This window comes from Marmota monax, unplaced genomic scaffold, assembly GCF_021218885.2.
Source record: "Marmota monax isolate L192 unplaced genomic scaffold, Marmota_monax_Labrador192_F-V1.1 WCK01_AAM20220418_F8-fsc00001, whole genome shotgun sequence".
Taxonomy (NCBI): Eukaryota; Metazoa; Chordata; class Mammalia; order Rodentia; family Sciuridae; genus Marmota; species Marmota monax.
In genome coordinates, this window is record NW_026693777.1 from 13,865,627 (window position 1) to 13,879,297 (window position 13,671).

The window sequence follows — 13,671 nt, forward strand, 5'->3', positions numbered from 1 at the left end:
TAGCTCTATGCCACTGTTCCTCTCTAACATCACCATTGAACTGTTATGTGATTTGCATATATTTAAACTATTTAACATTTATTTACTGAATTCATGCTTTAGGTACATAAGTGACACCAAATAAAACATGGAGGCTTTTAAAAAAAATCTTTATTTTTGTTAAACCATGATGCAAAGAAAAGACTGGCCAGGGCTGTCTTTCCCAAAACCCGTGGGAATTTAAGACAGCATGGCATCTTTCTAGGAGCACAGCTTTATAGCACAGAAAGTTGCAAAAAGGGAGGGTGTCTTAAGAACTTACAGATAACAGAATTTTGACAAGCATAACACAAAGGCAGGTAGTAGGTTAATGGTCCAGCACTTAGGGAGTAAATTTAGATCTCAACATCAGAATTAATGAGGCTCCACTAGAGTTTCAGAGAGGGTTGTTATCTGGTCAGGGAAAGCCAGGCATGGGTGAGTTCAAGGCACAGGCAGGCATTCCAAGCAAGTTTAGAAAACACAGTAATTTATAGTAAAGCCGAAATTAACTTTTCATGCCTTTGTGATGGGATGGCTCCCAATCTTAAGAGGGAATTAGGCTGGGTCTATCAATTTTTATTCATTTCTAATCTATTTAATTAAAATTACTATGGCTTTTACAAGTTTTAAGATGTTCCTGGCTCCCAACTGTACCTACAGGTTCAGAGTATATTTAATGTAATATTCCCTTAAGGCTGGTGTTTTATTATTTTCTTTTGTTATTATCCATTCAAAGAACAAAAATAAGACAACTCCCACAAAGGCTGTCTGAAAATTCTATGGTATCATTTTAGTTTTCTCCGTTTTTATGAGATTAATGTTGCTAAACAATGAATAGTTTCAATGCTCTACTAGGTGTACATGTACTAAATGGAGGGTGGTGGTAATTTATTGTCTTAATCATTATTTTCCCTGAACCAAGTACTATTTTCAGAATGCAGAATCCACAGGTAACACTTTAGGCTCAATTATTGTATGTAAACAGAAATGCTCATTTAAGGACGAATCATGAAATCGTCACAGTTCAACTGAAAAACTGATATTTCAGAACGCGAATTCACAATTACCAAACTACAACTTACACAAAATAGAATGTTTAATACCAGGCCAGAAGTGAGAGAAGGGAAGGGAGGCTCCCGGAGCGCAAACCTTAAGGTAGCCAGACTACGACCCCAGACTATGGCCTCTTAAAGTCTGTGGCCCACGCGCCTTCCACATCTCAGTCCGCGCCCTTCCAGGGGCTCAATAAAGGAATAAGGAGTGGGAAGGGAACCTGGGGTCTGGACGATCTTTCCTAGTCTCGGATGCAGCCAAGTCAATCACTGCATTCAACCCACCCTCCGTGGCAAAGCAAGATTTGTTTAACCGGAATTGCCAAGTCAAATACTGTCATTTAAAGCTTCGCTCTGAATTGACAGGTGTCGGATTCTAACTAAAGTGGGCCACCAAAACGCCAGCCCGTCCTCCCCAGGAAATGCCGCGCCTTCTCTGGCTTCTGGGGCAGCTCGTAATTTCCCCATAAACAGAGGGATGCCTGCCTAGCTTTGGGAAACTCAGCGGTCAACCGTGGAGACTGTAGGAATCGGTACCAAACAATAACAGCCACGGCAGCCAACTGCACCTCTCGTGAGAGAGGACGTTGCGCCCTCGCCTGCCGCCGGTTTCGAAAGGCGAGAGCCAGGTCCTGAGAAGGCCGATGACGGCGCTCCCCTGACCGGCGACCACAGGAAGGGCTCTGCTGGACAAAGAGAGTGGACGCGGCTAGCGCTGGACGCTTAAACCCAGTGCTGTCGGCTCATCCAACGACAGGCGGATCCGCGGGCAGCCTTCCTGCTCTAGGACCCCGGCGGGCGCGGCGTGGCGGGAAGGAGGAAGTTTTAAAGCGGAGTGACTTGATTGATGCCGCCGCCAGGGCGAGATGAAGCTGCACTGCGAGGTGGAGGTGATCAGCCGGCACTTGCCGGCCTTGGGGCTCAGGAACCGAGGCAAGGGTGTCCGAGCTATACTGAGCCTTTGTCAGCAGACGCCCGGGAGTCAGCTGCGGCCCCGCGCGAGGGGAGAGCCTGGCAGCCCGCGCCCCGCCTGCCTACTAATCTCTACCATGAAGGACAAGCGCGGGACCCGCTATGAAGTGAGTGCAGATGGAGCGGGCAGGCATGCCAGGGGAGTCAGGCGCGCGCTGAGTCTCAAATCAACCGCCGCATCGGCGGTTCCGGAACCCGCTTCCGCTTTGGGGAGCTCGGCCCGGCCCCTTTGTCCCACCACCACCCAGGCCTACAGTCTTGTGGGGCTACTTACCCGCCCGAAAACTTCTGAGAATGCACCTTTTCGTTGTTTTTCTTGCCCATTTCTGTGGCTGAATTTACGTCGTCGTTATTCAGTAGTAGAAAGCAACCCCGCCCTTTTAAATCCTCTAAAATGTCACTGCGTGAAACAACTGCAAGTGAAGCAGCTAATTTGAGGGAACAGTGAAGTAACTGCACTTTTATATGGTAAATTGTGTTTTTCCCAACTTCTTTTTAAACAGCCGCCTTTAAGAGATAATGAATAGCATCCAAAGTCCGTAGGCCCAATTAGTACAATAGTAAAACTGTACAGTAGTGCTTTGGGTTGCATTTTCATATTTTTATGTAAGTTATTGGTTATAATGTCCCCGTTCCCTCTTTTTTAATGTTTGACCTGATTTCTTAGGCCCAGATCTTTTCTGTAGAGCTGTGACAAACTCTAGAAGCTGTTAGAAGTTGAAGTTTCAAAACTTTCAAATATAGATTTCTTTATAAAAATTCCGTTTCTTCTATTACCAGGCACTATATTATTTTGTGAAAACAGAATATTTTCATAGCTATTACAAATAAAACCAAGCAAACAATTCATCATCCACCTTGCTTCTAACTTTGGGTATTATACAATTTCTAGGATTATTTTTCCTTACATATTATATTCCACAGTGAATACTTAGTTGAGGAAAAATAGTGTTACTATCATAACCACCTAATGTTTGCTGTAAGTAGCTGAAAGTCTAAATTTTGATGGAATCACTTCATGCAATTTTTTTTTTTGAAAAATTGAAAGAATTTAGAAATTACTCAACATGTTATAGTTCAGAGAACCATTAAATGTCAGAAGGAAACTTGTAACTAGAATTGGGCCTCTCTTTTTCTCCACGATTAAGTTCCCCAAAACTGACCTTTTTCATGCCCAGTGTAGGTATTGTCTCTTTAAAAAACTCATAATGTACTTTTTTTTAAGTTGTCAATAGACTTTTATTTAATTTATTTGTTTGTATGTGGTGCTGAGAATTGAATCCAATGCCCCATTCGTGCCAAACACACTACCACTGAGCCACAATCCTAGCCCCTGTACTCTCCCTTCTTAAATTTTTGCTGCATTAATAGACAAGCTGGTCAGAATCCTAACCAAATTTTGTTGTAAATCTTTAGTTGAAGACTTATTGTGTGCAGGGTGCAATGCTAGAAACTGTGAGATAAGAAACTTGACTTAATCATAGGGAGAAACAGAAGCCACTACTTATAATACAAGATGGGCTATAATAAGTGCTATTACTAGACTATTAAAAAGAAGAGAGATGAATTCTGATTACAGGAGCTTGAGAAGGTTTGGCAGATATGGTACAATAGTACTCAGAACCTAGTAGGTGTTCAATAAACATTGGCTGGATGAATTAAGGTAATGCCAGACCTGGGCCATGAAGAATAGACATTAGTACTAACTGTGGGACATTTTACTTTCCTGCGTTGTGACAAGCTACCATCCATCTGACTAAACCTGTATCTTAGCTAGTTCTTTCCTTAACTGTGAGTTCAAATCTACTACCTACTGGAGATCTTACTTGAATATGTTTCAAATTTTCAATTCAGAATATCTAGAAATTAATTTTTCTTGTCACCCTAAACCTGCCTTTGTCAGTGTTCGACAACTCATTAAATAGCACTACCATCCAGAAACCTTAAAGTTTTTGCCTCCCTATATCCATTATATCATTGAATCCTTTGAATTCTACTTCCTAAGCATTTTTCATCCCAGCTCTGAACTATTACTTTCCTGGCTAGTCTCTTAAAAGGCTCTCCTTCCTTCTTCCATTGTCCCTCTTCTGTCCCATTCTCTTGTTCCTCATAGTTCAGGCTTTACCCTGCAGTTAAGGGAATTTTTAAAAATAAGAGATTTGATCATGTTTCTTATTTTAAAAGCCTTCATTAGGCTGGGCATGGTGGTGCACACCTGTAATTCCAGCAGCTGGGGAAGCTAAGGCAGGAAGATCACCAGTTCAAAGCCAGCCTCAGCAATTTAGCAAGACCCTGACTCTAAATAAAATACAAAAAAGGTCTGGAGATGTGGCTCAGTGGTTAAGCACTTCTGAGTTCAATCCTGTATACTCCCCTGCATCCCCGCCTGCCAAAAGAAGAAGAAGAAAAAAAACCCACAGTGGATTTCATTATTCTTAGGGTAAAGTCTAAAATTCTTAATATACATTACAAAGTCTTTCATTGTCTGATTTCTTCTTATCCTTCCATACTCTTCTGCCTTTTCTCCAGAACTCTCCACCATCTTGAATTACCTTCTTTCAGTTCCTCATAGTTGTCAAGCTTTCCTTTTCCTCAGGCTTTACCTTTTTCCTCCTAGGAATGCTGTTCCATCCATTTTCCTTGCATCTGTTGCTCAACATCACCCAAATACTTCTAATCTCACCTTTAAGGTCACCTTCCTATAGACTATGTAAGATTTCCTTGCCAAGATTATAGCAGCCTACACGATATATTTGTCATGCTTATAATTACTTTTTAAAACTGTCATATCATACTGTCAACTCTAAGTGTAGTTGCCATGTCAGTCTTATTCGCTACTATGTCTCAGCCTGTATCATAGTATGAGGTACATAGTGGCTTCTCAATAAATAGTTGTTGAAGTCTAAAGCAAATGTGACATCAGTCGTGAAAATTTGTTGAGTACTCATTATGTGTCAGTCACTGTTCTAGCTCTGGGAATACAGAAATAAAAAAGACTCAATTTCACCTGTCATGGAATTCTTTTATAACCTAGTGGGAGGCAACTGTAAAACACCCAGACTTAAGGACTAAAAGCCCAATCAAAACATGGCAAAGTAACTGGTACATTCTAGTTGTAGTAAGAATTATTGAATAACAATACTATTTTTGTCCTTTTTTCCCCATTGATTTTAAGCAGCTAAAGGAAAACATTGAGCAGTTCTTCACCAAATTTGCAGATGAAGGGAAAGCTACTATCCGGTTAAAGGAGCCTCCTGTTGATATCTGTCTAAGTAAGGTATGGTATTGAAAACAGGTTAGGTTGCTTGACTCTGTTTTCTTTAAAGAAGAAAGCTATTCCAGCATTCTGATATCTCACATAGCTAAGTAAGGGAGGATTCTTGCAGGTATGTTGAAGAGGCAGCTTCCCAGATATGCTTGTGTGTATTTTTTGCCTTAGGAGAGAGCAGAGGCTGCCTTAGGGAGGCTCCAAAGACAAGGAGGAAAAGTAGGTTTGCCTCTGTGCCCAGTATAGATAGTGTTCTTAAATTGGAACTGTAATAGCAAGTAGCACAGGACTGCATTTTTGCCACCTAAACCTCATGTTACAAATTTCATTTTAAGCTGAGTACTGTGGCACATGCCTATAATCCCAGTGGCTCATGACTTGGGAGCTGAGACAGGAAGATTGCAAGTTTGAGGCCATCACAACCCTGTCTGAAAAATTAAAAAATAAAAATTTAAAAGGGCTGAGGGTGTAGCTCAGTGGAAGCATGTCCCTGGGTTCAATCCCCAGTACCACCAAACAAATTTGATTTTAAAAGGGGGGTAAAATGCAACGAGAACCATCTCTTTTGTGTTTTATTTACTATAATCATTTTTAAAGTAACTAAACCATTAAAAATGTTTTAAAACCTATTTTCTTTGCCATCTCTCACCCCTTCTTTCTCCTTCCCAGAGAGTAAGAGCAATATCTTACTCAACTTTTTTTTTTTTTTCCCCACAGAGCTAGAGATCAAACCCAGGGCCCTCTGCAAACTAAAGTAAACACTCTGCCACTGAGCTACATTCCTAGCCTGACTGATTGATGAATGGATAGATTGATGCATAGATTGATTGATTCTGTAGATTGAACCCAGAGACGCTTTACCCAGAACTGTAGCCCCAGCCCTTTTTGTTTTTTGAGACAAGGTCTTGCCAGGTTGCTTAGGCTTCTCAAACTTATGATCCTCCTGCCTCAGTCTTCCAAGTAGCTGGGATTACAGATGTACACCCCCATGCCTGGCTCCTGCTCAAAATTCTTCAGCAATTTCTCACAGCTTGATCATTCCCTCCTTGTCTTGATATCCAAGCTCATTCACAATGTATCCTAATACTATATTATATTTCCAATATTCTACACAACTCCCACATTCCCACAAAATAGGAATACATAGTTTTTCAAAGTTCATTTGTCCCTCACTTATAAATTTTAGGAAACTTCTAAAATATCCTATAAGTATTAGCTATTTTTATTGATGATTGAATTCAAATGCCACTTTATAAGTGATTTCTCATTCTCTCCAGCTGGATCTCTACCTTTTGTATTTTCTAACCCTTAGCCACATCCCCAGCCCTGTTTTTGTATTTTATTTAGAGACAGGTTCTCGCTAAGTTGCTTAAGGCATCGCTAAATGGTTGAACTAAATTTGAACTTGTGATCCTCCTGCCTCAGCCTCTGGAACCTCTGAGATTATAGGTATGCACCACTGTGCCATGCTACTTTGTTGTTTTTGAGAAGAGCCATCTCTTTGTTCAACTCCTAGTATCTGTGAATGGCATCCTGAGCATTTTGCATTACATACGTAAGCATGGCCTATCTCATTTTTATACTCTTAACAATTCTCCCTTTGAATAGTTTTATTTAGACTGTTTATGCTAAATATAATTCTCAAATTTTTTCAGAAACTTTTAAAATTGAAATTTAGACCAAATAAAATACTAAAAAAAATATTTTGTACAGCCAATTTCAATAAAATAATGTGTGACTTTCATATATAAATGCAGGATTTGTTATGGGAAGAACTAGCATATGTGTTATCTAAAAATGAATTTATGATCTTATAACTTTTTTATTTATTCAGGCCAATTCTGGCAGTTTGAAGAGTTTCCTTTCAGCTGTGAGACTGGTTCATAAAGGCTGTGATATCAACGCATCACTTTCCACACTCACACCAGTGAAAACATCAGAATTTGAAAAATTTAAAACAAAAATGGTTATCACTTCCAAAAAGGACTATCCTCTAAGCAAGAACTTTCCATATTCTCTGGAACACCTTCAGGTTTCTTATTGTGGGCTTGTTCGAGTTGACATGCGTATGCTTTGTTTAAAAAACCTTAGGAAGTTGGACTTGAGTCACAACCACATAAAAAAGCTTCCAGCGACAATTGGAGACCTCATGCACCTTCAAGAACTTAACCTGAATGACAATCACTTGGAGTCATTTAGTGTGGCCTTGTGTCAGTCTGCACTCCAAAAGTCACTTCGGAGTTTGGATCTCAGCAAAAACAAAATCAAGGTACTCCCTGTGCAGTTTTGCCAACTGCGAGAACTTACAGATTTAAAACTTGATGATAATGAATTGATTCAGTTTCCTTTCAAGATAGGACAGCTAGCAAACCTTCGTTTTTTGTCAGCAGCTAGAAATAAGCTTTCATTTTTGCCATGTGAATTTAAAAACCTATCCCTTGAGTATTTGGATCTTTTTGGAAATACTTTTGAACAGCCAAAGGTCTTTCCAGTTATAAAACTGCAAGTGCCATTAAGTTTATTGGAATCTTCTGCACGAGCCATACTATATAATAGGTAAGACTTTCATAATAATTAAATTTGGATCTTTGGTAACATTCTAATATTCTTATCATTCAGAATAATAGTCAAAGTCTAGCATAGCTTCAAGTGCTGTGTACAACCTGACCCCTTGCTATGATGGCCTTTTTGTTGTTCCTTACCTCTGCTTGGAATGGTTTTCAGGAAATTCTCCTACTCTCTCCCTCACTTCATTGAGTTTTCTGCCTAAGTACCATTCCAGAAAGTTCTTATCTGTCCACCTTATCAAAAGTTGTATTCTTCACTTCCTTCCTCCTTACATGGCTTGGTTTTTTGGTTGTTGTTGTTTCGGGGGTGTCATAATATTTATTACCTGACACTATATTTTTTTAACATATTGTTTCTTTGTTGTCAGATTTTCTAATAAGCATGTAAGATCTGTGAGGGCATGAATTTTTCTTTCTTTTTTTTTTTTTGTATCAGAGATTGAACCCAGGAGCACTTAACCACTGAGCCACATCCCCAGCCCTTTTTTGTATTTTATTTAAAGACAGGGTCTCCCCGAGTTGTGTAGGGCCTCACTAAATTGCTGAGGCTGGCTTGAACTTGCGATCCTCCTGCCTTAGCCTCCCAAACCACTTGATTCCTGGCTTTACCCTTTTGTTTGACTTTAGCAAGTTAAACCACTGGAATTACAGGTGTATACCATTTGAATTTTGTTTTATTCTCCATTATTTCTTTAGGGTCTAAAACATGGGATGCTCTGCTTCTGGCACATAGTAGGCCCTTCATAAATAGAATGAATGTCATTGTTACTCAAAGTGTGGTCCTCTGAGCAGAAGCAGCAGCAGCAGCATCACCTACCAACTTGTTAATTAGGCAAGTTCTTAGACTATGCCCCAGACATACCAGGATCTGCCTGTGTTTTATTGAGTCCTCCAGGTGATTTTGATGCACCCTTAAATTTGAAAACTCCATTCTGGCATAATGGTAAAGTGTGTAGTCTTTAGAGTTAGATTTGGGGTTGATTCCTGGCTTTACCCTTTTGTTTGACTTTAGCAAGTTAAACCTCTTGATTAAATTTTCCCATCTGTGAAATAGAAATAATAATATTAACTTTACAGAGTTGTGAAAATAAATGAGCAAATGCAATGCCAAAGCATTTGGCATAATAGAACAACTCGGTAGCTGTTGGTTCTCTTCCTCTTGACTTTGAACACTAACTGCAGCTCGTTTCATGAGACTCTAAACTCCAGTTGTTCATTTTGCTCATGCTTCTTTTTTTTTTAATGTTTATTTTTTAGTTATAGGTGGACACATATTTGTATGTGGTACTGGGGATCGAACCCAGTGCCTCACGCATGGTAGGCGAACGCTCTACATCTGAACCACAGCGAACGCTCTACCTCTGAACCACAGCCCCAACCCTCATACTTCTTTCATATAGGTGTGGAAATTAAGATGATAACCAAAATATTTTTGAATGCCTATAAAATGGTAGGATGATCATATTTCTCCTTATTAACGGTTCAGGGAATCTTTTAAAAATTGACCAAAGTTAAGAATTGAGAAAAATACACAAATGAGTAAACAGAATTTTTGCATACTTTATTATTCTTACGGACCCCACTAAAATCCATTTCACTACCCTTCCATTGCCGTCTCCATCATTAAGAACTATTATTTCTTGACTGGGGTTGTGGCTCAGTGGTAACTTACCTGGCATGTGTGAGGCACTGGGTTCGATTCTCAGCACCACATACAAATAAGTAAAATAAAGGTCCATCAACAACTAAAAAATAGTGGAAAAAAAAAAAAAAGGAAGAAGAACTATTATTACAAAGCAGTGGTTCTCAAACTTTACTTTGCACTGAGGATCTTTTAAAACTTCAGATAATCAGTCACCACTCTGTAGATGAATTAAATCAGATATCTGAATTTTTCTTTTATACTGGGGATTGAACCCAGGGGTGCTTAATCACTGAGCTATATCCCCAACCTTTTTTTTTTTTTTTTTAATTTTGAAACAGGGTTTTGCAGGCTTACCTCAAACTTGCCATCCTCTTGCCTCAGTCTCTCAAGTATCTGGGATCACAGGTGTGCACCACTGCATCTGGCAAGAAATTCTTAATTATAGCTAGCTATACATTGGAATCGCCTGAGGAATTTAAGAAAACAAAACTGGGTCCTACATTCAAACATTCAGGCTGAGACAGGAGGAATTGCAAATTGAGGCTGGGCAACAGCATGATCATGTCTCCAAATAAAAATAAAAAGGACTGGGGATTTAGCTAACTGGTAGAGTGCTTGCCTAGCAAGGCCCTTGAGAGAGAGAGAGAGAGAGAGATGTATATGTATATGTATATATACACACATATATTATATTTACATATATAAGTAAATTATACATAGGTGTGTGTGATAGTGCTATTAAGTGGTCATGCTCAAAGATACTTTCATAGTTAATTAGTATATTTGTCCACACTTTTCAGGAAATTACAATATACTAAGTCCCCTTAATTGTAATTTTATTTTTCCATCATTATAATCCAGTGTACAAATAATTTCTTTCTAATATAAAAGTCTGAAATCTAGTTATCATAAAATATGTCTTTAACATTGTTTTTTCCAATAGGATTCCATATGGCTCTCATATCATTCCTTACCATCTTTGCCAAGATTTGGATGCTGCAAAAACCTGTGTTTGTGGAAGATATTGTCTGAACTGTTACGTTCAAGGAACTACTACCATGAATCTCCACTCTGTTGCTCACACTGTGGTCTTAGTAGATAATATGGGTGGTACAGAAGCACCTATTACCTCTTACTTTTGTTCTCTAACCTGCTATGTAAATTCCTCTGATGTGTTAAAGTAATAGGTGATGCCACAAAAAGAAATTTCATTTAGTTATAAGTAAGCTTGGGATTCCTTTGTGACTTATGATTTTGCAGTGCCAAATTGGAAAAAGGGAAGCCTTTATTTATTTATTTTTCCCCCCACTGGGGATTGAACCCGAGGGCACTTAACCACTGAGCCACATCCCCAGCCTTTTTTAAAATTTTATTTAGAGACAGGGTTGCTTAAAGCCTCGCTAGTTTGCTAAGGCTAGCTTTTAACTCATGGCCCTGCCTCAGCCTCCCAAGCTGCTGGGATTACAGGGTGTAGCACCGTGCTAGGTCCAAGGGAAGCCTTTTATATATACTTACTCGGGGAAAAGAATGTGTGTTATGCCAACATTTCAAGTCACTTGACCTTAAAACTTTAATTTCATTAAAACTGATCTTAATATTATTGTGGGGTTAACTTTTTATTCATTTATTGCAGTATTGATTTCACCATAAAGTTTCCAGATTTGTACGGTTGGGTTTTAATGTTAAATAGATACTAATCCCAATCATTCTAATTGTAAGAATGTTCATGTCACCTTTCTGTTTGAATATCAATTAAGGGAGTATTATTATACATAAAATACACTTTGGAGGACTAATTCCAAATAATAGTGAAAACTTATTATTAAACTTTGCACATATTAAGTGTCCCTAATCCCAAGAGTGCTCCAAAATCTAAAAGTTTTTGAGCACTGACATTCCACAAGTGGAAAATCACACCTGACCTCATAACAGGTTGCAGTCAAAATGCAGGTACCCCATTGTTGATGAGACTACAGACTAGTACAACCACTCTGGAAAGCAGTATGGAGATTCCTCAAAAAACTGCAAATGGAACCACCATATGACCTGGCTATCCCACTCCTTAGTATTATTCCAAAAGAACTAGAAGCATACTATAGCAATACAGCCCCCCCCTCCCATTGTATAAAGCAGCACAATTCACAGTAGCCAAATTATGGAATCAATTGAGATGCCCATCAATAGATAAATGGATTAAGAAATTGTGATATATATACACAATGGTTTTACCTAGCCATAAAGGAGAATGAAATGGCATTTGGTAAATGGGCGGAAATTATTCAGCCTCGGGAAATCGAGGGTCAAATGTTTTCTTGTCATGTAGAAGCTTGAGCAAAATGAAGGAGGAGGGGAATATCAGAAATCATACAGAGATCAGTAGAATAGAAAAAGGAGAGGGAAAGGGGGAGGGGAGTGATGGGAAAGGGGAGGAAATGGGGAGTGAATTTTTAAAAATCATGCTATGTGCATATATAAATGTATACTAGGAATTTCACATTTATCAGAAAGAACCAATAAAAAATGAATAGATGAGCAAAAGGAAGATCATTAGAGTAAAGGAAGGAGAATGGGGGTAAGGAGAAGAGTAGGGCAAAGGTGGGGAATGTGAACTGAAATGGAATTCCATGTATTATGAACCCAACTACTATGTTTAACTATAATGTTCTAATAAAAATGAAAGTATGCTAAAATAATGTATGAAATTACCTCCAGGCTGTGTATAAAGTGTAAGCATATATATGTAATGTTTCCTTATGTATAAAACAAATGAATTGTGTTTAGTCTTGGGCCCATCCCCAAAATATCTAATTTTGTATACACAAATATTTTAAAATCCTGGGGAAAAAAAATCAAAATCCAAAGCTCTTCTGGTCCCAAGCATTTTAGATAAGAGATACTCAGTTTTAAGTTGTTAAGCACTTCATTTTTGGTGTTTTTACATATATTATTCTATATACGGAATTATATTCACCAAGCATTAAGTAGGAATAGAATAAAGCTTTTACAAGTTTTAGAATGCCCTTCACATAATCTTTGTTTAATTTGTAGTTTTTTTACTTTTAGGGTTGAGTGAGGTAGCAGAAGTTTGCCATTTTTACTGATTACATTCTGTACTTAGTAGAATTTTTTTGTCTTTTGACTGTATTGGGGGTTTTTTTGCTATTAAGTTTGTGTAAGTTTTTAATTTAAAAAGTGGTGGCAGTACACCAGCTAAAGAACAATTTGATCTAGGACAGAGAATGGAAAAGGAACTGACTTAATCCTGGGAAACAGAATCAGTACTAACTCCTATCCTGTTCATTCCCACTGTCCTACTTCAAATCATACTTTCCGCTAGACCATTGCAATAACCTCATAACTGTGTTTTGTTTTTTGAAAGAAAGGGGAAAAATTACTGGAAAAAAACCTTCTAGTATTCACATATTATTTGGGCTTGTAGGTAGGTTCCCTCTATTATTGTTCTTATTGCAACATTTTTATTGTTCTTTTTGTCTTGTGTGTGTCCGTGTGTGTGGTGATGGGGTGTTTCGAGGGGGCAAAATTGCGACATGCAGTCAAGGGGAGAAATAAAGAATGTCCATGAGCTTCTGAGCCTTTCAATGCTTTATTCACTCAAGTTAATACAATTTCATTCTATAGGTTCTTAATCAAGAAAACGACAATCCTTAGTGCTAAGGCACTGCAATAGACATAATCAATTCATAGCAAACAATGCTAGATTAATTCACAGCAAACAATTCTAGATTAATTCTAAGCACTGCAAAACACACTTAATCATGACAGGCTAATGACAGACATTCCCTCTGCATGCTAATTTCAAAGGTCTTAAACCTTAGGCTTTATGTCCAGCAGATGCACACTCACTTAGACCCGGGTGATCAGCTCCAGAACCAAGGCAGGCTTTTCTTGGCGTGGAGTGGACAACAGGTTGGGGGGTGGGGGTGGCGGGTCATAGGGAGGAGTTTCAGCTCTCACCAGGGTCCAGAGGAGGTTTTGAGAATGGTGAGGATCAAGCAGAGGCTCAGGAAACAATGACAAGTGATGGAATGTCAGGTCCTCATCAGGCTTTCCAGCTCAAATGCATCCTTGTTTCAGCTGGCTGAATCCCTGTTCATTAGCTCTATTTATACTAAATTTTTGGGCTTT

The 13,671-nt window shown here is 38.8% G+C and overlaps 1 protein-coding gene across 5 annotated transcripts; it reads left to right on the forward strand.

The window, feature by feature from the left end:
- Positions 1 to 1,755: 1,755 nt before the first annotated feature.
- On the forward strand, positions 1,756 to 13,116 carry Lrr1 (leucine rich repeat protein 1). 5 transcript variants are annotated; one of them, XM_046461341.2, is made up of 4 exons: positions 1,786 to 2,152; positions 5,221 to 5,322; positions 7,148 to 7,582; positions 10,469 to 10,627. In XM_046461341.2, the coding sequence occupies exons 1-4, from the start codon at positions 1,940 to 1,942 to the stop codon at positions 10,625 to 10,627; spliced, it is 909 nt and encodes a 302-aa protein (XP_046317297.1). In that variant the 5' UTR covers positions 1,786 to 1,939. The 5 variants fall into 5 exon arrangements, with proteins under 5 accessions (XP_046317299.1, XP_046317297.1, XP_046317294.1 ...); XM_046461338.2 differs by having other exon boundaries at positions 1,874 to 2,152; positions 7,148 to 7,869; positions 10,469 to 13,116; XM_046461339.2 differs by having other exon boundaries at positions 1,875 to 2,152; positions 5,224 to 5,322; positions 7,148 to 7,869; positions 10,469 to 13,116.
- The last annotated feature ends 555 nt before the right edge of the window (positions 13,117 to 13,671 follow it).

Excerpts from the sequence above, each read along its gene's own strand:
- Lrr1 (XM_046461338.2), top strand. The coding sequence starts at position 1,940 with ATGAAGCTGCACTGCGAGGTGGAGGTGATCAGCCGGCACTTGCCGGCC. Across the intron at positions 2,153-5,220 it reads AGCGCGGGACCCGCTATGAA|CAGCTAAAGGAAAACATTGA; the intron begins GTGAGTGCAGAT and ends ATTGATTTTAAG. Across the intron at positions 5,323-7,147 it reads TTGATATCTGTCTAAGTAAG|GCCAATTCTGGCAGTTTGAA; the intron begins GTATGGTATTGA and ends TTATTTATTCAG.